General features: G+C 37.2%; 1 protein-coding gene and 1 long non-coding RNA gene across 4 annotated transcripts in view; one reads left to right on the forward strand and one right to left on the reverse strand.

The window, feature by feature from the left end:
- The window catches only part of sh3pxd2ab (SH3 and PX domains 2Ab), a 35933-nt gene that overhangs the window by 1159 nt on the left and 11211 nt on the right, over positions 1-23563 (forward strand). For 2 of the 3 annotated variants that reach the window (XM_079249226.1, XM_079249228.1), the window contains exon 1: positions 12575-12999. In XM_079249226.1, coding sequence (XP_079105352.1) covers positions 12786-12999 — 214 coding nt within the window. In that variant the 5' untranslated portion in view covers positions 12575-12785. Of the gene's footprint in view, positions 1-12574; positions 13000-23563 lie in introns of those variants that run through there. The other variant, XM_079249227.1, reaches the window with a different exon arrangement.
- Positions 3849-7813, reverse strand: LOC306762662. The gene is made up of 4 exons (XR_013771507.1): positions 7774-7813; positions 7533-7688; positions 6146-6238; positions 3849-4414 (listed from the first exon to the last, which is right to left on the reverse strand). It is a non-coding gene; the product is annotated as an uncharacterized lncRNA (long non-coding RNA).

Genomic DNA, 23563 nt, shown 5'->3' on the forward strand with positions numbered 1-23563 from the left:
TCCACGTATATTCAAATGCCTGAGCTGTTTGCCATACAGTGCCTGTTTCTGGACTTTTTTTTTTTTTTAATTCTGAATTTGGTTTGATAAAACAGCAAATATTCTACCAGATATTTAATTTCTAAGGCCCCCCATCAAGCCGAGCAATAAAAGCAACAATGACATTAAAGCCTGCTTTTCCTGATAATTTAGTGTTTATGCTTGCACATTCTATGCACGCTCTCAACACTTGATGTAGAAACCTTCACCAAACTCCCCAAGCAGGACATTAGCGGTTAAAGGCTGATATTTCTTTCTTAAATCAGGACAGCAGATAAAGTGCAGTGAGTCTGTGGTGAATTTGTGCTGTAGTTGCAGCTCATGGCTTCCATAATTGCATGGTTCAGGTCTTCAGTAAGAGTTTACTGAGCCCTTGCCCCCCCAAAAAAAGGAGAATGTAACTTTTGACCACAAAATTGAAAGTGGTTCGAAATTCAGCTATGTTTACCTGGCAAGCAGAGAAAATCAGAGGAACGTTACAAGATTACATTGTCACAGTTACTCACTCACTCCTGTTTTTCACCGCTTTCATTTTTATGGCAGTACTGCCATTCTGTTCACTGTGATGATTTGTACTTTTTTTTTAAGAACATAGGAGTGGATAAACTGTTACGGAGGGAAACTGCATTCTTACACTGTGGCTTTATCTGTCAGATGCTTTAAGTAAGATTCATTATCATGTGTCATTTGGTGTTTGTGATTTAAAGTTGAGGGCCATGCAGTTGAAACACTATAATTCAGTGGGCATCAGTCAGGCTACTATCTTTGTGTAGTTCAAAGAGAGGTATGCTATCTTTTCTCTAACATATAATAGAGCTGTCAGGATCGACTGCTGATTCTTCGATTGTTAGTGTACATCACTGTCAGATGACAATGAATGATGAGGAGATATGCTGTCAAAACAAACCCAAAATTAAACAGGATCAGCTACTGCTGACACGGTGCAACCCTGATGTTCAGGAGAGTTTTGTCATCTTCAAAGTGTTGCATCTTATCTGCATTCAAACACAAAGTTTGGTCTGCAGAACACTTTTGGAAATTGAGTAGGAAAGGAAAAGAAATGGAGCGCTCGGGGGTGTAGTGCATGTGAAAAGCAGCTGGAGAGGAGGTGGTTTACGTGGCAAGTGGAAACCATGTCATTGCACAGGCTGAGGGAGTGTTTCAGTGTGTACAGACTTGTTGTGTTTGTTTGAGCTGCAGGTCTCTGGGGGCCTGCAGTGTGTTCTGTACAGTATGTGTGTAAAAAGTTGTTTGCGTGCACTGTACATTATGTAGTTATGCTTGCTAGAGGGAGGAAAGGGTTAATCTGTTAATGAGTCAGAAGGAGGGTGGGTCAAGAGGTCTGTGTGCTTGTTTGTGTTACCAGATGGATACAATTTTAAACTGGCAAAGAAAATCATTAAAGCAGATCAGTTCTTTCAAATCACATTTGAAAGGCTGTTTCAGCAGCTTCTTTCTCAATAAATATCAAGTATTGAACTTATTTACAGACTCAAAACAGTGTTCAGAACAGAAATGGTTTTGGATGAGAATCAGATCACAAATGTGCCTTTTTGTTTTTTCCTTTCAGCTCTGTTAATTAATTTTGGATTCATTTGTGTTTCATATAATTCAGCATCTGAGTTCTGTTCCTTTTTTTTTTTTACTTGTGTCTCCTGATTGTTTTATTGTCTTTCAACAGGCCTCTGTTTTTTTCTGATGTAAACACACAGTTAAAACCTTTTATTGTTATTCCCTATGGTGAAACAAGTTCATACATCACAGATGTTTGTCTGAGAATGACACCATCAATATTAATAATAAAAAAAAAAACATAAAAAATATAATATTCATTTAATATGTGCAGTGAATAAAGAATATGTTGTTTAAGGGTTACAGAAAATGTGCTGGAGAGGGTATGAAATGTAAAAACCCAGAGAGTCATGTGATAATGTATAACTTAAAGACAGAACAGGATATGAGGTCAGGCTAAGAGTCTAAGTAGGGTCAATGACACAAACATAACTTACTAAATTTCCAAACATTTAGTGAGTTAGGCTTTCTACTATAATATTTAAATGCTTTAACACATCACCGCGTTGGAGTTACAAATTAACTTCATGTTATACTTTGAACATTAGTGAGGCTATATATCTTATTTGTTTCTTTGCATGGTACCTGATAAACAAACTAATAAACTAAATGATAAATATAGAAGTTACAAGGTTTTTTAAATTTTCTGTAGTTTTATTTATTCTCTTAATCAACTGAATGTAGCCATAAACTTCATGTAAAAAAAACAACATATTTTTCACATGTGACCCCTTGTGGTTTTGTAGTCAAATACATGTAAAACATGTGTGAGGTACATATTTAGCACATGAGAAGTATGTGGCTTTAAAAATTCAAATTTCCATGTGAGACTCATATAATTACATGTGAAATCCACGTAAATTACTGTGTAAAACTCATTGGCATTTGTATGGTTATGTTTTATATGTTAAAATAACTTTAAATGTGAGCTTGTACACTCAAAGAAATGATTTGTTAAATGAACTTAAAAAAATCATGGAAATGATTTCCACACCATTAAATTAATCTTTTTCAACATAAAAAAAAGTTGTTCTTTTAATCCAATATACTTTATTTGGGTCAACCTAATTTATTTCAGTTTGTTCAACTTAATTTATTCTTTCCAGTTTAACCCAGTTTAACTGTGTCTCTTTAACTTCTTTTATATAAGTTTGTTTTAAACTATCACTTTAGATTAATTCAACCTAATTTTCTTGGGTAAAATTTACTTAAGGATATTGTGTAACCTAAGCTAATATAAAAACTGTTGAAAAGACATCTTTTAATAGGTTCACACTGAACCATAGAACATATGTTTGACTAACCCTGATATATTTAGATGACCCAAACCAAGGATATTTGGTTAAAATAACTAAAATCCTTAATGTTGACAACAAATAAATTAATTATGTGGAAATTATTTCCATGACTTCTTCTAGTTCATCCAAATAAAAAATTTTGTGGTGTCAAAGTAGAAATAAAGTTTTCATTTGTCTCAACCAAAGTTTTTTCACCAGAGGATTTAGTTTTAACATGTTGACACTGGCGTACAAAATGCATAATAAAACATTTAAAAGTAAACAGCAGGACATCATTTTCAGTTTCTTAAATGCAAACAAGTTTTTAGTGCTTATTTCACAAACAACACAAATAATGCTCTTAATGGAAGGAAGTTTTCCGGACAGGCTACATTCAAGCACATTAACACAGTGGCTACAGTAATGACACAGAACATGGTCTTAAGTTTTAAGACAAGGAAAAAAAAAAACAACATAAGTAATTTTCCTTGCAGCAGCTCTGTACAATCTACAAAATGAAAAAAAAAAACAAGGATATTGACAGTTTTCATTATTTCACATTGCTGTCATGGTATGTATTACAACGCAAAATAAAGTGCTTTTGGCTTGTATAATAAAGTAAGTGCAATAAAGTTAAATTTTTTTCATGAAATCCCAAGTAAACTGTTGAGAATACTTCTCCCAAAGCCAAACTTTGCTACTTTTAAAATTTAACATAAAAGATTTAAACACTTGTAAATAAAAACAATTAGGAAGTCTTGGAAATATGCTTCCTTTTTGTAATTTTTCTGCAAGCAACATTTTGAGCTTGTACTTTTGCTGATAATCTGTTTCTATCTCCAAAAATAAAATATAAAATAACTTTTGCTGTATCTCCCCAGCTTCAAATGTATATTTTAAGTCAGGAAGTACTTGAAAAAAATAAAAGAAAAAGTGCTTCCAAAGACAAAGTTAAGTCATGAGTTTTTCACACTGCTGTTCATGTTTCTTTTAAAGGCCACACTTTAGTAGTCTTTGGGCTGCTATGTTACAAAACTGAGTTAAAGTTAACAAATGTATGATGTAATATACATAGCAGTAAACTGTTGAGACTACTTCTTCCAAAGTCAGATTTGGCAACATTAAAACTTCTTTCATTATTCTTAACTTTATACATTTATAAAGAACAGTTAGATGGGCAGCCAGTAAAATCAACATGGGCTTTCTTTCATGTTCATTGACGTGCCAGCAGGGTTTTGAGTTTGTACCTTGGCCGACAACCTGTTTCCATCCATCTCCATTATGATTTCTGCACTGCTTCAAATGTATACTTTAACTCAGGAGGGTAGCTGATGTTCAGAGCATATACAAGTCCAAGAAACATTGCCATTGCAAATGGGACACTTGGCAAACCACTTAGTACCTCCACCCCCTCCAAAATTATCCCGATATCCTCAGTGCAGTCATCAGCTTCTGCACCCTCTGGATGAACCACATAGATCCCAAACACCGTTTCTGCCATGTCTCTTTCAATGGACTGATCGTCGCTCTGTAAGAGAACAATTAAAAAAAGTAAATGTTTAAGATTTTACAAATAGCTTTTCTTTAAAAAAAAAAAAAAAAAAAGGAAAAAAAATTAAATCAATTTTGCACTGACTCTACACCAAAAATTACATTAAGAAAAGGTAACTTGTAGATTGAAGAGGGAGTCATTTTGACCCCATAGAAAATGTAAAATGATGAGACTAGCCACAGAATCAGCGTTGCTAGGCAACTGGGCTTTACAAAAAACGCTTTGCTATGCTCTAACAAATGAATGACGAAGACTCAGATGGTAGTGAACTAGAGCTGCAACTATCGAGTACTTTTGTAATCGGGTACTCTGTCGATTATTTCTTTATCTAGTACTCTAACGATTTTAAAAAAAAATTATTATAATTTGTAAAACAAATTATAGAAACTCAACCAAAGTAAACCAATAAATGTATATTTGTGAAGCTGTTGCATGTGTTGTTGCTACCTAATGCATGAGGAAAATGATTTAAAATATGTTTTAAAATGTTTTAAAAGTATGTGCCAACGTGTTTGTGCACGCGCTCAATGTGTGGAGAAACAGTTCTCAAACGGTCGCAAATTTCTGTCTTATAAAAGATTAAAAAGAAGAATTCCCGTAGAAAGAAGGAGTGACTTGTAAACATGTCCAAAGTATCTAAGAACTAGCCGATGTCTTGGTGGACGACATGCCTGTTAAGTGTGTCTGTTTAATCCGGAATAAAAGTTTGCTGCAGGAACAGAGGCTCCGCCTGCCGTCAAATGCTGCCTAAAACATGTGCTTTGACTCTGCGTGTGTGCAGGAGAGACAGATGAGGGACGGATTACAAGACTGTTAACATGCGTTGGCAGCCGACACCTCGCCATGCCTCGTCACTGCTGACTAATATCACAGGTTATAACTGTACATTTTACCAGGCGCCGCTGCTGTTGATATAAATCGCGAAGCTGAATCTCCACCTGGAGCAGTGAAGTGTCTGGGAGGGGTTCATATTCAAAGCTTCTGGAAGTTCAAAGCTGCACAAGACTTCTGGAACTGGTGGCATAGATCTAAGAGCTTGTGCTGCTCAAAGTAGTATATTAGAATAATGTGAACTGAAACAATTCAAAAACATGAAATTTGATAATATATAGTTTTCCATTTTAAGTGTTTTTCCACAGTGCCTGAACAAAAGGAACCAGAGAAATTGTGTAAGAGTTGAATGAATTTTAACTGCTACACAGCTGAGGGATGTACTTCTGAACAATAGTTCATGGTCAGATGTGAAAGAATTTGGTAAAAGGAAGCTTCAATCCTTCCATGTTTGCAGCAACCTGTGAGAGATGGTATTCCAGAGCGTGATGGCCAGTGTCATCAAGTATGCTATAGTGTAACGGGGAGCAGTAACAACTCCAGGGATGTCAGTAGGATCAATAAAATGATCAATAAAGCTGGTAATATCATTGGACATAACCTGGAGACAACCAGACTGGAGCTATCTGAACACATTTGTCTTCATCATGGAAAATTCTTCACACCCACCACAGTATACTATAGAGTGTACTATGTACTATAGTACATATGTACTATAGAGACAGAGACAGTTTTAACAAAAAAGAGAAAAAAACCCAAAACGTCTGTCCTATTTAAATTTCATCCCTTACAACCTTCCATGTGTGAGGGATGACCACATTTTTTATGATGTATAATTATTTTATTAATATTACATGATGACTGTTAAACTTACCCTGTAGTCCTTGATAAATTTTTGTGGATCCTCATTCAGATACACAGTCAAGCCTCTGAGGATGCATTCTCTTCTCACATCAATGCTGTCAACCTAATAATGAAATATAGAAAAGGATGCTCACACACAGACCAAACCATTAGGTTCAAAACCAATTGGCACAGAAAATGTCTTTAAAACTAACCTAGGTGCAAATGTAGGGGGTGGCTTTAAGTAGTCATATGATTTGAATATCTTTACTTGATATTCATTAGGCAGATGTCTGTCCTCTGTGTTACCCTATGATGAGACTGAAACTTTTATGGGTACACCCTGTCTGTTATTCATTGACCATAGGAGATATGAATCTTAACCTAGAAATAGCGTAGGATTATGTAAGCTAGAAAAATGGATGATCACTAAATGACACGGTCTGGAAAAGGTTACTTAAGGTCTACACTATACTGTAGTAGCCACATAAAGTAATTTCTACTTTTATCATAATTTCACATCTTTAACTGTCCTGATAATTTCATTGTGCTGAGATGCTGGCTCAATTACAATACAAGTTCTTATCTTGTATCTTGAAATGTAATGTTATAAAAATATCAGTGTAGGTAATTCAAAGTAATGTCCATATGAATTAATATACTTTTCTAAAAATATAGGTTGTATTATTAGGTTATAATATGACCTGTTTTACTACTCCTACCCATCAATGTAAAAAAAAATAATGATCCCTCTTTAGCCAACTGTTAACTAATTTAGCTTAGATTTGGTCAAACCTAATGACATTTTAGTCAGGAATTTCTGGAATAAATTAACTGTCAATGAAACCATTTATCCAAATTATCCAACACCTAAATCCTACATTTGAAGAAAGCTGGCAATAATGATACACAAAAAACTGCAACCAAGTGTGTCTGGAAAACACATCCCATGTACTGTTCAAGTAGTGATAACAATGCACTAAAAAAAACATTAAGTTGTCTAACATACAGCTCTTAAAAGATGTATGTGGTTTGGTACAAAGATCAGCCAAACAGAGCCTTAATATATATGCATGCAGAATATCGGTGAATAAAATGTTTAATGTAATGCAAAAAATAATTAGGTCAGACAAATTATTTTTCACTCCAATTTTAGGTTTCATAAATATTAACTGTAGAACTTGGTACCTGTTTTGTTGTAATTCTATGTTCAATAATTCTTTTTTGGTCTAAAATGACAAGTAGTGCAGACATTTATGTGCAACTGAGTTATCAACATGAAAAAAATGACAAGTTGGGGAGTTTCAATTAGTAATAATTGAGGTGTCTTCTTTGCTTACATATCTCTGATACTTAGTCACATTATCGTTATGAAATTCTGGACATCAAAACTTAAGTTTCCCGGCATGTTATCTTACTTGAGTCATTGGAACCATCATTGCCTTTATCTTCTTCCCAAGGACTCCTCCTTTTCTGGCAAACACCTTCATCAAGTTTTCCGAGTGTGCATCTAGTTGTGAGTAGAACTTGGACTGCAGTTCAACTGTGGTTATTCTCTTGAATTCTGAATTCACCTGAAATTAAACAGAAAAAAAGAATAATGATGGTCATGCATTTTGAGAAACAGTCCAACATTGTGTTTACATTATATTTACTTGCCTCCCTCACACTGAAGAGACCTGGCCACCTTGCTTTGAAATCTGCTACCATGGGTGCATCTTGGACCACCTCATGACGTCTCAGTGCAAAAGTCTTGTCCATCATGGCAGCTACTTTGTTTTCATTATTTCGGATGTTTACTTCGGACAGCAGATTGAGTCTTATCTGTTCCAAAGTCTCAGCTGATTCACCTGCTGGATATGGTGGACAGTAATTCAGTAATAAACCTTCCTCCAAATATCATCATCATCATCCAAACATTATTCATATTAAGCTATATTGTGCCTCAGAAATAAGTCGAACACAAAATTCTGCTTGCTTGGTTGTACATGCTGCTGCATGAGCAGGCAGCTGAACAACACAAGCTTCCATTGCCATAAAGCAAATGTTTCTGTCTTCACCACCCTGAAAACGCAGACATTCTTATCTATTTCTCGTGACTGAAGACCCTGACACTAGTTGGGGTGCGGTTCCCTTTGTTTGCAGAGATGTATTTATGTGTATGCCCCTTGTCTTTAAATAACTGCACAGTTTGAAGCGATCTATTTTATTTACATGACTGTGTGACATTTCTATCCCTACGTAGTCGCGTGTTTAACAATTGTGTTACAAACAGCGTTAATGCGCCTTGACCCACAAACACATAACACCACCCCACAAGTAGACAGCGAGCGTGCATCTGAAAATGTGTCGCATCAACCTGATGTTTCCAGAGAGTCGAAGATAGCAGCTGGATTATAGCCATAAAATATTAAGCTAAGATGAAGCGACAGGTGCAGCAAATAACTCCGCGTGGTTGCGCGGGGTTTCACCTGCCTTTTCAGTGTTTCACTGCGTTACATCGAAAACCGTGTAAACTGTATCTCTCCATTTTCGTCTTAAAAGATTAAAAATACGTCTAAAAATGTCAACAACATGGTAAACTTACGAAACCACGATCATCTAACATAAATTGCACTAACATGTTGAACTAATTAAGCTAACTGTTGCGCCGCCCGTTACATTTTGTCGTTAGCATCACGGTGACCAACGGCTAGCTCCCCCCCCCTCATTGTAAAGTCATAAATTCATTTACCAAATACTTAAATTCAGATGCACATGTATGTATAGTAAGGCACGTTCAAGCATGGTAACACTTTTTAAATTACATAAGAGTAAGCTCACCTTAACCTTTACAAGTGCTCCTCAGGTTTGTCTGAAGGAAATGGCAGCAACGCACGCGCCGTCAGCTCTCCTTCCCTGAAGTTGTAATCTGATCTCGCAATAGTTTCCGAGATTATCCACGTCTGTATTTGAACTTGATTCCTTCAAGTTAGTTCAACATACATCAATTAAGTAAATATATTCTTGTAAAGTTTTAAGTAAGATGTATTCAAACTAATTATGTAAATCTTAAATCATATTTTTTTATGTAGAAACTACATGTTAGAGATTAGTAACTTGGACAAACAGGCTGTTTGTCTTTTTTGAGTGTAAAGCCAGATGGGTTTCACATGTGATCATATGGGTTTCATATTGACATTTACGCATGTTTTACATGTTATTACCATTAAAAACTTTCTAAAATCACATTTCCATATGGCTTGTGTGTTTCACGTATACAAAACCACATGTCATCTCATGTGAAATGCGTGTTTTTATTTTTAGTGATAGCAAAAGCAATAAAACAATAGGAAATTGACTTAACTTTTTACAAAATTTTACATTTGCTATTATTTTCAGAAGAATTAGGCTTTTTAAATAATGTTGTTGCAAATGGAAATCAAACTTTGGATGTATACAAACTCCATCTTTCTGATCCAACTTCTCTTGTAGCATCTAAATATGTTTACACACTTTTAAGATGAGATAGTCAGCAGATTAAGCTGAGAAAGAACCTATTCAGCAGCTTGCTAGCTTGGTTACCGCAACATCAAGTCTTACAGGAAGATGTATTTTGTAGTATTTACTTTTGGTCTGACCCTTACACCCCCCCCCCCCCCCCCCCACCCCAGAGACACATACTGATTCAGTGACATGATTACATCTGTACTACATTGAAAAGCCGTTCTGCATCCCCGTCTAATCCAGCTGCACATCTGCTGCAGATGAGCCAAACAAAGGCATTGTGCTATGCCAGATTTTACTTCTCTCAACAAGATCTGCTCTGATAAAGTTACTAAAAGTTAGTGCCAACTACAGTATGTGCTAGCCAGCAAAATCCTTGAAAGATCTTTCACTAAACAGACAGCTTTGGTATAAATGTGTAGACCAGACTCCCTGGTTTCCTTCTCTTGGTGATGAGTTATTGCAAACTGTCCTGACTGTCATCATCTCTGGATGGAGCTGATGATAGGTGAGTGGGGAAGGGGGGTTGGTCGGAGTTAGGACGTTTGGGAGTGCAAGGGTGGGAGCAGGAAGCACATGTATAAATCTGAGCGAGGAGGGGCAAATACAGGACTTGGTTAATAGCACGAATGTGACCATTGCCAAGAGGGAAACACATTTCTGAGCTAACAAATACTTTTTTGTTTATATGCAGTGTTAAAATTACATTGCATGCTGCAAAACACTAGCTCTCATCTGCTTTCTTACAAGTAGTCTTAAAAGTATTACTCCTCCAATTACATCTATAATAAGTAAAGTTATTAAATGCTCTTTTAGATTGTAGGGTTTTTATTCTTATTTAGGAATGGAATTTGGGTGTTTCATGTTTTCATTTGTATCTAAATGGTTAAATTTTCATGCAGCCGCTTAGCAGTTGGTAGTGACTGATTAAAATGCTGCAGCTTTACTAAAGTGCTGCAATAGTTGACATCAACATTTGTTTCATTTATATGTCGTACATTTTACACTCAGCTCTGATTTAAATTCAGCCTATATCCTGTTTAAGACAGTCTCACCTCATTTTTCTCACACGTTCTCCTTGTTCAGACTCCGTCTTCCTGCTGTTGGAAAACATTTCATTTCCTGAATGAAACTGAAATATTAGCGTTTGTTTTTCAGGCCTGTTGACTTTGCTGAGAAAGTCTGCTCACACACCCCAGGTCTTGCATTTCTGCTCACTATCAACAGTGGTTAATTATGTGTTTTAGAAAACTACATTTATATCATTTGACAGAGACTGGAGCTTTATGAGATAATAACCTGCCCATCAGTCTTAACAGTATTTTTTTCTTTATTCCTGTCTTTGGTTGCAGGATCTATAGTGTCGTTACAAAAATACACTCTGTAAACTCAGAACAGATGCACTTCCAACATTATTTTGTAAGGGGAAAAAATGCTTTTGTGGTAGTGAAGTAGTGAAATAATGACAAAGCAATGGTTTAATTAATCTATAATGAACAAGCCAATCAATTATACAAACCTATTTATGCTGTCAAAATAGATATGAGCTTTTGTTGTAAATATAGTAATTGTTTCCATGTTATATATTGAAGCACAAGAAGGCTTTCTGCACATGTTCTTTCCCTTGTTGCTGCTCCCAGCTTTGTGGTTTTCAGAAAACATCTTGTGGAGATACTGACTGATAAACCACAGCTCAACCACAGGAGTCCATTTGTTTGACACTTTTTGCATATGTTATGCTGAGGATGCTGTGCTAAGTTCTGTCACTTACATTTCAATTGTTTTTTTTCCAAATTGAGAGCAAAATATTATCCAGACTTAGAGAAATCCCTTGTCAAAGTGACTGCTGGCCACATCTGCAGTTGAGTCAAACCTGCTCAGTCATCATTTGAGCCCAAACTTTTACATTTATTAGACTGAATTGATGCTATTTTCCATCCTCATAATGAAATACAGTTACCCTTTCCTAAAGCTGTTAGACTGTTTGAAAATATATGGCTTTCTTTTAACCCTTCGGTAAACTGTTAGCAGTGAGCTAAAACATTTGGCCACGTTTGGCCATGAACAGATAGAAATCTCAACAATACCTGTGGATCTTTGCTTGCTGTTCAAACACAACATAAACGTACATCTGAGCTGTAGGAATGATATCAGAGTAAACATGTAGAATCTAAAATTTACAAAGAGCCTCAAACTCCGTGGTCAGCAGCAGCCCCTTCTTAATGCGTGAACTCAACGTCAGCTGGTTTGCGTCTGGATTCCAGCTGACACTTGTTAGATCTGCTTCAGTTCTTTCAGCTATGCTTGTTTTGAGGATTTCTCATGATTAAGGTTTCAGCCGGGCTCAGTTAATGGAGCTTGCAAAGAGAAAAAGAAAAAGGTTGTGAATGTTTGTAATAAACTGAGTACTATACATTGTTTCAGTACCTTCACATTTTAAAAACATGCATCTTTCTTAAGACGTTATTCTGGTTGTTTGTGAACCAAAATCTGGTGAGTCAATGAGCGTTGACCCAGTTAGCTATGCAGGCACAGGCCAAGTGAGAAACTAAGTCACTGTTGGTGCTTACATGGTTAACTTTGTGAAGTATACAGGAAGAACTCCATTGGCTGAGCTGCACGCTGTAGTCAGAGCTCTAGTGTTTCATAGAGGAAGAGAGCCAGCCCTCTGAGCGCAGCTCCAGCCCCTTCATCTGGTTCTATTTAAGGCCCCGAGTGCCGACTCTTATGATTGGCGTACACAACCCCCCTACTCTTCCAACCCCAACTAGGAGGCTACAAGGAGGCTAGAAGGAGGCTTTTTAGCAGATGGTTTATTTTCCAGAATAGCTTTTTCTTTCTTCGACCTGACTGTCCTGTCCTCAGCTGGCTTGAGCTCACTCCTCTGTCTTCTTCTGTCTCGTTATTCATCTTTAAACTTTTCACTGTTCCATCTGCTGACCCTGAACACAGCCTTTTTTGGACAATAGGGATGAGCTTGTTTTAGTAGAACAAAATGGATTTTCTGCACTTGACAACTTGAACCTTCACTTTTTGAAGGGAGAATTACTTTTTAAACTTTCAGCATCTCCATTGCCCTTTATGTTGGGCTGGAGAGGGATGCAGCTCTATGGCTAGACTCTGGGGAAGATGCACTGATCTCTGTGATTATTGTGATTGGCTGAGCTCTACAGACATAGTGGCCTATGGCACAACGAGTGCCTGGCAGTCGTTCTCGTGGACCTATGGCTGGCAGCTGGCTGACAGCATGCTTTTTTCCATCAACTCCAGGTCTGGATGCTTCGGACCCAATGCTCTTGGAACAGTATGTGGTGGTGGCCAATTATGAGAAGCAAGAGCCTGCAGAAATCAGCCTTCAAGCAGGCGAGCTTGTCGACGTCATTGAAAAGAGTGAGAGCGGTGAGTAATCAAAACAATAAACAGCGTGCCTTCAACATGTACTATCATGCACACAGGGGCTTGCTCATGATTTAGTCCTCAAACTCTTTGCCCTCTCCCCAAACTCAACCCCTTTTCCCTCTTTTGTGCAAAGCTTGCTAGTTGTTACTCAGCCCCATCTGGAGGCTCACTTTGGCCTACAGTTATCCCTGTTTTTTCCCACTGTTGGTTTAGGCTGGAAGCCAGAATGTTGCCTCTAGCAAGAGGAATGTCTTCCAGACTCTTATTAATTATTCCACCTCACTTTAATGGAAAGCCAACAGGACACACAAGGTTTACAAATGCCAGCTGCAGAGAGTCCTTAGTCAGCTGTTTCACCTCTGGAAAGAGTTTGCAGATGGTTTATAGGACATAAGTGATTCAGTTTGGCATTTTGTATGTTTTTTTTTTTTGTCACTTGTGCATTAATATATGGCAACATGGCAACACTTCCAGTAATCTGTCTATATTGTATAAAATAACACAAAGAAAGGAATATATTATATAATATCTAAAAGTCAAAAAGAAAATGTAATACTCTTAAAAAGCATCAACTCTCAAATCGGAGTCCCTTTTCTTAAGGAAAATTTGTCACAAGAGTGAATGTGGAGGCATAGACCCTGTAACCAGGTCTGACATTTTAGCTTTAATGGTGTGCTGAGATAATAAAACAGTAATGGGACTCATGTGTTCTTCAGAGGGAGGAATGGGAAAAAGAGATGGAGGAGGAAACGATGACCAGGAAGGCAGTTTGACTTGGGTTTCACGATGGGTGCGAGTGCCACACTGGCTTTAAGGAAGAGGGTCCATAGTGTCGGATCGCTTTGAAGTGTCACGTGTCCTGCCTCAGGGTTCATGTGTTTGTTTTCCCGTCTTGCTCCAGTAGACTTTCAGCCCAATGGGGGAGCATCAGTGAGGCGGATATTCCAACTCCATGAAGTCCTTTCATTGGGAGCCTTACATTAGGTCTTTCCTCCACGAATTTTAATTTCATGCTGTTGTGATTTTAAGTATAAAGGCTCCTGCACTTTTGTGTTTCAGCTAACCAGCATGAAAAGCCTTAGTGCCTGATCCACATGCATCTCACACAAATCTCGTTGCAGATTTATGATTTCCTCCATGCTGTGACTGTTCATCTCATTCATCTCAGATTTGGATGAATTTCTTAAGAACGTCTAGAAATCAAAATGTTAAACTACAATGCTTCAAATATACATCGCAAGGATATTATACAGTTTTATAACAAGCTGATGTTTTTGCAGCAATATATTCAAACCCATTTCCTTACATTTGCTACCACAGTGTCCAGCATGCACTGCAAGCATTTAGCTGAAATTTCAACACCTCCTACAGTGGAAGTCAGATGAACTGCTCCATTTGGCTGGATGACATCACTCTATGTTTCACTGCCAATAATAACAAGTCCAGGTGTGCTAAGAAGATTTCAGAGCTTATTTGATTTAGCGTTCATTTCTTTGCAGGATAAGTACAAACCCTTTAATGGTTTCTGACAGATTGATCTGTGTATGACACAGCTACAGAGTGAATATACTAAATTAGAGGTACTAAAAGTGTCTAGTTCATTTGATAAAAGCGCAGTATGGATTTTCAGGCTGTGCAGATTTAAACCAGTGTGGGTCTTCTTGCATACTTTTCAGATGTGCTGAGTGGAAAAATCTATTATGTTTTTTTTATTTTGTGTTATAAACTATGCTTTTATTTGAGCTTTTAAGAGGTGTAAAAGTTTGGAAATATTGCAATAACAGATCTAGAAATGGAAAACTAAGCTGTGCATTTATTTATTTGCTTTTTATTACTTTTATTGCGGCCTTCAACAGAAGTCCTGTTGTAAAAATTGCTGTACCATAGACATTTGCGTTGACTGGTGCCCAGCGCAGTTATCGACTTTTCCTTACCTTGGATGAGATAATATATGTCTTTGACAGTACAGCAAATCTAGGTCAGAGCTAGAAGCAAGCTCAGCTTTCTCCACTTTTCCAGCCCACCTTCCCGAGCCAAGCAAGCATTTTCCTTTGCATTTGCTTAAAAAATATGTTTTGTGTTTTGGTCTTTGTTTCAGTAGTTCATACAATCTGCCGGTTTGTTGGGTTTACAGTAGGTACGGTTGTTGTAAATCAACACAGTAGCTACACCAGTGAGTGCTGTATGATATGTTCCAACAGTCTGTCTGTCAAATGGTACTCCTGATTAATGATACTTAATCTAATGGAGCAGAATGAAAATGTTGACACAGTGAGATTATGTGCTTCAATTTAAAGAAATATCTTTTATTGCAAACTTCGCCTGCTCTTTCTGCAGCTGTATCATCTGTCTGTTTTATGAGCATTTGCCAAGGAGAGATGCTGGCTCAGGAGTTGGGTTGTCAATGAAGAAACTCATGGCGAAAATGGAAAATGCAATTTCCTGCCAAAGTTAGTGGTTCAGAGAGGTTGGTTCATTATAATGGCTTAATGGATCCTCCAGGATGCCTCCTAAGTTTACACTGTATTAGAGGGATGTTAACTTAACTTAGGCTAGCATCTTTGTTGTTAATGTTTTGCATTTGACTGTTTTTCAAATAAGAAAGTTTAGTATGCTTGAGAAAAAAGCACGTACCTCTTGAAATATTGCAGTAATTGTAGTGATTTTATTCTACCTCAAGGGAAGTGTTGCCATTTAGTTTTTGCTCCTCAGTGGACACAATTAATTCAATGAACACAATGAACTCCCAGAATGCCTGTCTGTCATGGATAAGTCAACTTTCATTCCCTTCATCCCCAAGACACCACCTGCTGTATTTACTGTATGTTTCGTATTGCTACCACTCCACCCAGTTTATGCAAACTGGGTGTAGAATGAAACTTCAGGAACAGCCTTAACCTTCCCCTTCCAAAATGAGTGTTTTGTCCTCACAGGTAATAAAGATTTATATTTTGACCAAGATTATTCCAAAGGATGGCAGGTAACAAGGTAACAGTGATGTCGTGTAGATGTTTGGCTGGTTTTCCAAAAGTCTTTAAAATCTGCTGGCAGAATAATCAAGTGTGGCTTTTAAGAGTGCTCAAAAAGATGTGCAGGATCAGATCGCTTTACCATCATGTGAAATAATAATTGCTGCATGATTTGTCACTATGTGAACCTGCAGCTTTTGAACAGTGATGGAAGTTATGTGAGAGTCATGATGTTTTCTGAAACCGTACCCAGGGTTTACCAACTTTTCCCTACTGCAACACACCTGATTGTTGTCAAGTTCTGCACAAGTCTGTTAATGACGAATTCATTTGAATCAGGTTTGTTATTGCAGGGAAACATCCTGTAAATGCAGTAAGACCTGCCCTCCAGGACAGGAGTTGGTGATCCTTGACTTAACCCAACAGATTTGGTGCATTAAAACTGGAAACAAGTTTGGTGACTTTGTCATGACCTGCAGTGATCCAGATCAAGAAAGAAATGTCTGAACAAACATGACACTGGCTAAATCTCCATGCTTTTCCATTTTTTCTCTTCATCCTATGGGAGATTAAATGTTTAGTTTTATTAAGGTTAAGTTAAAGAGCTTCTTGGATAGGTTGTGCTGTTAGCCATTCATCTATCAGTGTTTTTTTTTTATTTTCCAAAGCCTCTACAAATGAAGAAATAATCTTCAGTGTGATTTATTTTACATTAGGAAATGTTGGGATGTGTATATGTTAAACTAAGAAGAAATGACTTAAATATCACTAACTTAAATATGTATTAGCAAGTATTGTTTATGCTGACATGGTTAGCAATCTGCTAGCATTTATCTTACTGCACTACTGATAAGACAGAAAGTACTGCATGTAAACTTTGAGGGTAAACTATTTTTGCTTCATGTCTTAGAAGTGTTGTACCCCTTGGAAATCACTTATATGTCTCCATATTGAGCTTGCACAGCTTATTTGATTGAAAGTTTACTGATAAGTTTGTTTTTTTTTTTTAGCTACAGTGACAATTTAATTGTGAAAGAAAGGGCAACGTCAATGTTGAGCTTTGAGTACTGTTTTTGCCCGAACCTCCAGTTTAGCACTTTGGTATGTGCCGTTTCAGCAAGAACACGTTTCCTTGTATAATAGAGGAAAAACCCTATAATTCTTCTCAACGAACCACCAAAGACATTATACGGAAAGCTTGCCAAGTGTTAAATGTCTTTTTTTTTCTTTTCTTTTTCTTTTTTTTTTTTTTTTTTTTTTAAGCAGAGGTTGCAGCAGCAGATGGAAGACACATTATCCACTCAGAGTAATCCCCAACCTTCACATTCTTTCAGAATAACATAGGAAGCACTAATGACCATCTTAAGAAATTAGCCTTATCCTGTATTTTCAGATTTGGAAATTTAAATGGGAGGTTTGTATCAGGCATTTCAACACAGGAATCCACTGTTATCTTATGTTGCATCTTGTTGAGGCACAGGAGATGACTAACAGGGCATTGGGACTATTTAAGTAGTGGTAAAAGTTGTAATAACAGTGTACTGAAATGGCCTGTGGAGTCAAAAAGACTCCCCTCTCTCTCTCTTACTCAAAAATTGACCATTGAGTTGAACCTACATTTTAAGGGGTGGTCTCTTAGATGCTCAAGGGCTGCTGTGTCTCCAAATCAGTGGAGCCTAGAGACACAAGCAGTAGGCTATGGCGTCGTCCAGACCATGAGGGGATCCTTTCAGAAGCTGGGAGGGAGTGAAGGTTGTGCCTTAGGTCAACATTAGCTCTTAAAAGTCGTTTTGTGCCATTTTTGACCCCCCCCCCCCCCCCCCCCCCCCATCCCTTTACAGAGCCACCCAGGTAATTGAACCCCAGTGTAATGAAAACGGAAGGTGTGTGTGTTGGGCTAGATGCTTTGCCCCTTGTGCTTTGATACGGGATCTACTGTTAATAAATACAGGAGCTGGAAATGAATGAGGTTTTCTCCTGCTCCACTCAACAGTGGTGTCAGATATCTGCAGGACTGCTGAGCCTCTGCATTCCTCATCATTTCAGGTCATGAAAAAAAAACTACCTTTTGCTGTTGAATCTGTGATTCATATTCTTGCTTGGAAGAGTAAATTCATTAGTTTCAAGCTTAATTGTGTCAACTGCATTTGTCTGCACCAAGGGCAGAAAATCGGATGTTATGGGAGAATCACACTCTCTTACACATGCCATTGTATAGGAATCACACACACATGATTGATTATATTCATAGATTGCAGTTTTGTTTTATAGGTTTTCCATTTGCCTAAGGAAAAACGAAAGTTGCATAAATCTAGTAACTTTGTTGCAGCTGAGAATCTGTTGTTGATTACAGTAAAAATGAAGCATGAGTCTTAAAACTGATAGTGTTTCCAGATGGTAGATACTGTATGAGAGACAAGTAGGTCTTAAAAAAAGCGTCCACTGTCATTATCTGTCTGGTGCATCTGTTTCTGCAGGGGTAGAGTATACAATAGGTTCAGTCAGATTATGAATCTGGAGGAAGTGTCTGATCTAGACATGCCCTTCCCAGTGGCTGGGTTTTGGTCATGTGACTTTTGCAGGCCCATATACTTTGGGTAAATGCGAGCTCATTCAAGATATCTTACAAAAGTAAGGCAAGACAAGTTTATTTAAACAGAACAATTCAACAACAGGATGATTCAAGTAGAGCTATGAGATAGCATATATCCTTATATGTTCTTGAAAACTTTTTAAGCCATGAATAATCAGTTCAATATAATGCTCTGTTTTACTGTTGCCTTGATGTGATTAATAAAAAGTTCTGCAGTAAAAGAAAACTAAAGCATGGACAGTTGCAAGAGCAATGACTTCCCTATTTTTAACAATCTTCACAGTAGTTTCTCTACAGATCTGGTAGTTTGCAGTGTGTGAACAAAGCAATACGTCTCACATGCTTTGCAGACTCAAAGATAGCCTATAACATATGGGTTAGTGTGACGTCACTTCCTGGTTTGTGAACTGATATTCTGAAGCCTGTTGATTAGTCTTTTTGCAGGCTGCATTATTCATATTTAGACAAGAGTGATTGTAACCTGGATGAAGAAAAATATATATCTTTGTGCTCAAATTTCTATTGTGATTATTTTGTAAGTAAAAAAAAAAACAAATAGCACACTAAGTAGATGTGTATTTAACTAATGACACCATTTTGAAACATTTACTGACTTAGTAGTCCATGATATTGGTATTTTTGGCGTGGTAGTCTGTTGGTACCAGATATATTTTGGAGCCAGCCCCAGTTACTGTCAGTGATATTCCACTTGTCTTGAAGAGTCTGCCTTCTCTCTCTGCAGCTGACTGATTGCGGACTAAATATTCTGTAACAGTACAACATGAAAAGAGTGCACACGTTACCGGATTTGTCTCCATTCATGCTAAGAAAATGGGCGACATAATTCAGTTCAACTTTCAATTCAATTCAACTTTATTTATATAGCGTCAAATCACGGCAATGCCATCCCAAGATGCTTTTCAGACAGGAAAAAAAACCCAAAAAACATAATGAAAGTCAATTCATAATCGCCTATATAAGGAAACCAACAGATTAAGTCCAACTCAGTCTCCCATCCTGAGCAAGCACACTGGCGACAATGGGAAGGAAAAAACTCCCCTTTACATAAGTACAGGTTTTACAAGTTAAATTTTATATCGCATGACATCGTTTTAATGTAGATGGTTGCTAAGTCTGTTTGGAATAAGATTTTGAGTTTTGCACCCATAGGAAGCCTGTTGTCCTTTTAGTGCAATACAACCCTGTCATCAAGACAAACCATTTAGTTTTTTCTTGTCAGTGGCTGTGACATGTGAGCTTGATGTCTGTGATCATGATTTTCAGTTGAGGGTTTTGGGTTTAGCTATTGTCTTAAACACTAACCACAAAATGGAGGTGGTCATGAAACTAAATCTGCTCAAAAGCTTTAAAGCTTTAAAAGCTTTTGATCAAGTCAGGACTTGAATAACCAATAGACATTACAATTATTCAGCAATTGTAGTATTGAATAAAGTCTAACATAATGTTTGTACAGCAGCATGTGGATATACCTATTTTCCTTTGTGGCTGTAATGGTGGCAGCATCTCAACATTTTTTTATTTTTATTAGACAAGCATGGACACACGGAAGCAAAGCAAAAAAAAAACCCCAAAACAAAAAAAAATTGCAGGTGTAGCTTTTTAATGTGTGGCCCTTTTTTTCTTCTGCTGGATACGTGGATGAGACTAACATATTAATAGATGTAGTCAGGCAAATGCTCACATTTGTACTGCATTTCCAGACATTATATATGCTTCAGTTTTCTCCCACATCTGTACAGATAATCGGAAGCAAGGATGAGACAGCACATTACTCTCTTAATCTAATTTCCATCATCTGCTTTTTCACCTTTCAACACCAGAATCTACCTCTTCAATCACTCAACTTGCATTAAATTAGTCTCAGTTCAGTTTTATTTGTGTGAGCTCATTTCACATATATGCAATTTAACTGTGCAGTTTTTTTTTTCTCTGATTGCAGAGACAAAAAAAAATCTGGTGGGTATTAAAATCTCTGCAGTGTGAGATGTTGATACCAAAGAAGTGGAGGTTGACAAATACCAGAGATCCATGCAGACTAGGCAGAGTGATTTAATAAAAAAGTTAAGATTGTATAATTCTGCAAAATTGCTGTCTTGGCAGCAGGAGACCCAAAAAACAGCTGTTTCTTTTGGAAATACCTCAGTTGAGGTCTTGTGTCATTGTAAAAAAATGTCAAATACAATGTCGGCATGCAAAAATTAAGGATTGCAATCTCTTCCCAGCCCTTTCGGATATCATAAAAGGTTTATTGTTACATCAGCTATGCCATATGACAATAAAAGGTGGGTTTCATTTAAAATGTGAAGCTTTAAACCAAGCATGTAGACTGACTGCACTTTTGTCCACCACATGTTTCTCAGAGCTTTTTTTTTTTTTTTTTTTAATATATATAATTTTGTGTTGACTGCACTCGTCAGCTGTGGAGTATCATGATGCATGTGATAAAAGATGTAAAGCAGTGTTTTCTTTCTGTAGATTTCATATAACTGCACTCTGTGTAATGAGTTACCCTGAGGATCCGTAATACAGCCACACACAGGGAGTTCTGGACAAATGACCAGTTTATTGGTGGAGGAGTATGAACAGAGGATCAGTCCGGGGGAATGGTCTGCAGAAGAAACCAGGCAACAGCTGGGAGGTAAACAGGATGGCAAAATACTCGTCCAGGCAACGACAAGGCTCAGAGATCCAAAGACAGGCAGGGTCGGTAACCAGAAGATCCGAAAAGTTGCGGTGTCCGTCGAGGGCAAGGAGGGTAATCCAGGGGCATAAAGCAGAAGGTCGGCAACTGAGGATCAATCCGTAGAACGCTGGAACAAAACTAGACATAGGTCTGATTATTATCTGGCAGAAAATGAGGGATTGGAGGGAGCTTAAGTAGGCAGTGAGAGAAAAGGAAACCAGGTGAACTGAATGAGGTAGCAGAGGCAATTCGGAAGCCAGCAGGTGGATTGAGTAATCAATGATGAGCGCCAGGAGATCAGGGTGGCAAAAACATGACACTCTGTCTGATATAATCCTGCAATATTTGGGAAACCAGCACTTGCGTAATATGTGTGCACTTCAGGGGAATTTTATTGCTTCTTTTGAGGTTCAGTGAACTTAGTCTAAGCATTTGCCATATGGAGGGATGGTTAGAAAACACAAGTAAAACCACTTTTGCCATCAGTAATGACATTTATTTACTCAGGGCTTTTTAAGTGACTGCACATATTTGATTTGTGTATATATTCAGACTTTAAACCAAGTCCTCTCAATAAAACACATGGCTGTACCTTGTTCTAATATTTGCTTGCATTTCTGTGAAGTGTCAGTTTGCTAAAGTGAATACTTTACATTTCCTTTCAGCTGGAATTTCAGTATGAAAATTCCACTTTGCAGAACTATTGAAATTACTTTTTACTTCTCTGATTTACTTTTCTTAAAATAAGTTTATTTTCAGAGGTGTAGGCTGCTTAAATGTGTGCTAAGTGGTTCATGCTCTCTTTAGTCAGCAGGACTTTGCATGAGCCAATTAACTTTTTAACCTGACTGACTTCAGAAAATTTTTTACTTTTTCATAGTTATTTTAAATGAGCTTGGGCCAGGGTAGCTGGTACCATTTCTGGATCAAGTTTACGCATGGCTTCTTCCTTACATGACAAATTTTTAACCTGGAATTCTGGAAGCGTACCTGAGCCCTTGCAGTAATTTTCACGACATAACTATGTCTATTTTTAATGCAACGAGCTTAAAGACTAAAGATATGTAGTTATGTAAAACTTGTCCTTAGTACACAGGGAAGTCTTCAGATTTTTAGAACCTTTTAATAGCAAAATGGTAGTGGAATATTAGAAGTCTTTGCAGTTTCATGTTGAGGAACCTTGTTCTCAAATTACTCCACAAATTGCTGAATATTCATACTCTACTTTATTCTTTATGGTGCTGTTTTTATACCCATGGTAGGTCATGTTACTGTAGTCATTTAACCATAATGTCATTTTCTGACATTTCACTGACATCAAAAACAAGAAATGAATGTTTTTCACTGTTTCACATTCAAATTGGCATGTGCTCTGTTGCAATCATTCGTCATTTCTTTATAGGAGTTTAATTTTATGTCACATTGAGAGAGTTAATGTCACCCTCCATTAACCGTTAAATAAAACACATCTGAATTAATGAAATGTTTTTATGCATTTAATGAGCTGTTGCAACATTTTGATAGCATTCAGTTTAATGTGGTTTAAAATTAGAATGTTGGTGTAATTAAAGTCTAATTAAAGAAAATACAGACTCTTTCAGTTGCATTGTAGAGAGAAAAAAAACAGTGTTTTAAATGCTTTTCTTCTGAAGCCTTTGGAAATATTTTTGCTCTTTATTGTGGGCTTATAGTCTTAGTTTGATTTAAGGGTTTTTGTTTGAGCCAAAGTTTTGGTTCAGAGACTGAGCACATTACATGGCTTGTTACATCTCTGTGTATTAGTGTGTAACGCCCAGAGCCAGAAAGTACACCCTATGTATACCCACTCTGGTTTTATGCTAAACAGTCCCAGCTTACAGCTAATCGTGGTTTTAGTCTTCTATATCTTTGCTAATTCCTTTGTTGAAGGAATAAAACCTTACATGAATCATACTCACTGCTACAAACAGAGTTTGAAAGATTTCTTTTTTGCAGATTTGTTTTTTGTTTTGCTCCTACTGTGAGAAATGGAAGCAAAACAACCACCTATGTCCTGTTGGTAGACAGGACATAGGTGGGTGGACAGACACACAGACACAGACACTTATGGCCATAAGTCAGTCTGAGTCAGTTATGTAGGTTAACCAAACTGGGTTTTTTTTTGCAGAGATCCATACATTCAAGTAAAAAATAATGTTTTAGCTTAAAGAGCTTGTTTCTTTGTTGCAAATCGTGTTTTGTGTTATTTCTCCTGCCTTTCCAAGCACAGACCCAAAAGATAGAATAACAGACAAAAAGTCTTCTTATGTACTCCTGTCC

Source organism: Telmatherina bonti (assembly GCF_933228915.1).
Source record: "Telmatherina bonti genome assembly, chromosome: 11".
NCBI classification, from domain to species: Eukaryota; Metazoa; Chordata; class Actinopteri; order Atheriniformes; family Telmatherinidae; genus Telmatherina; species Telmatherina bonti.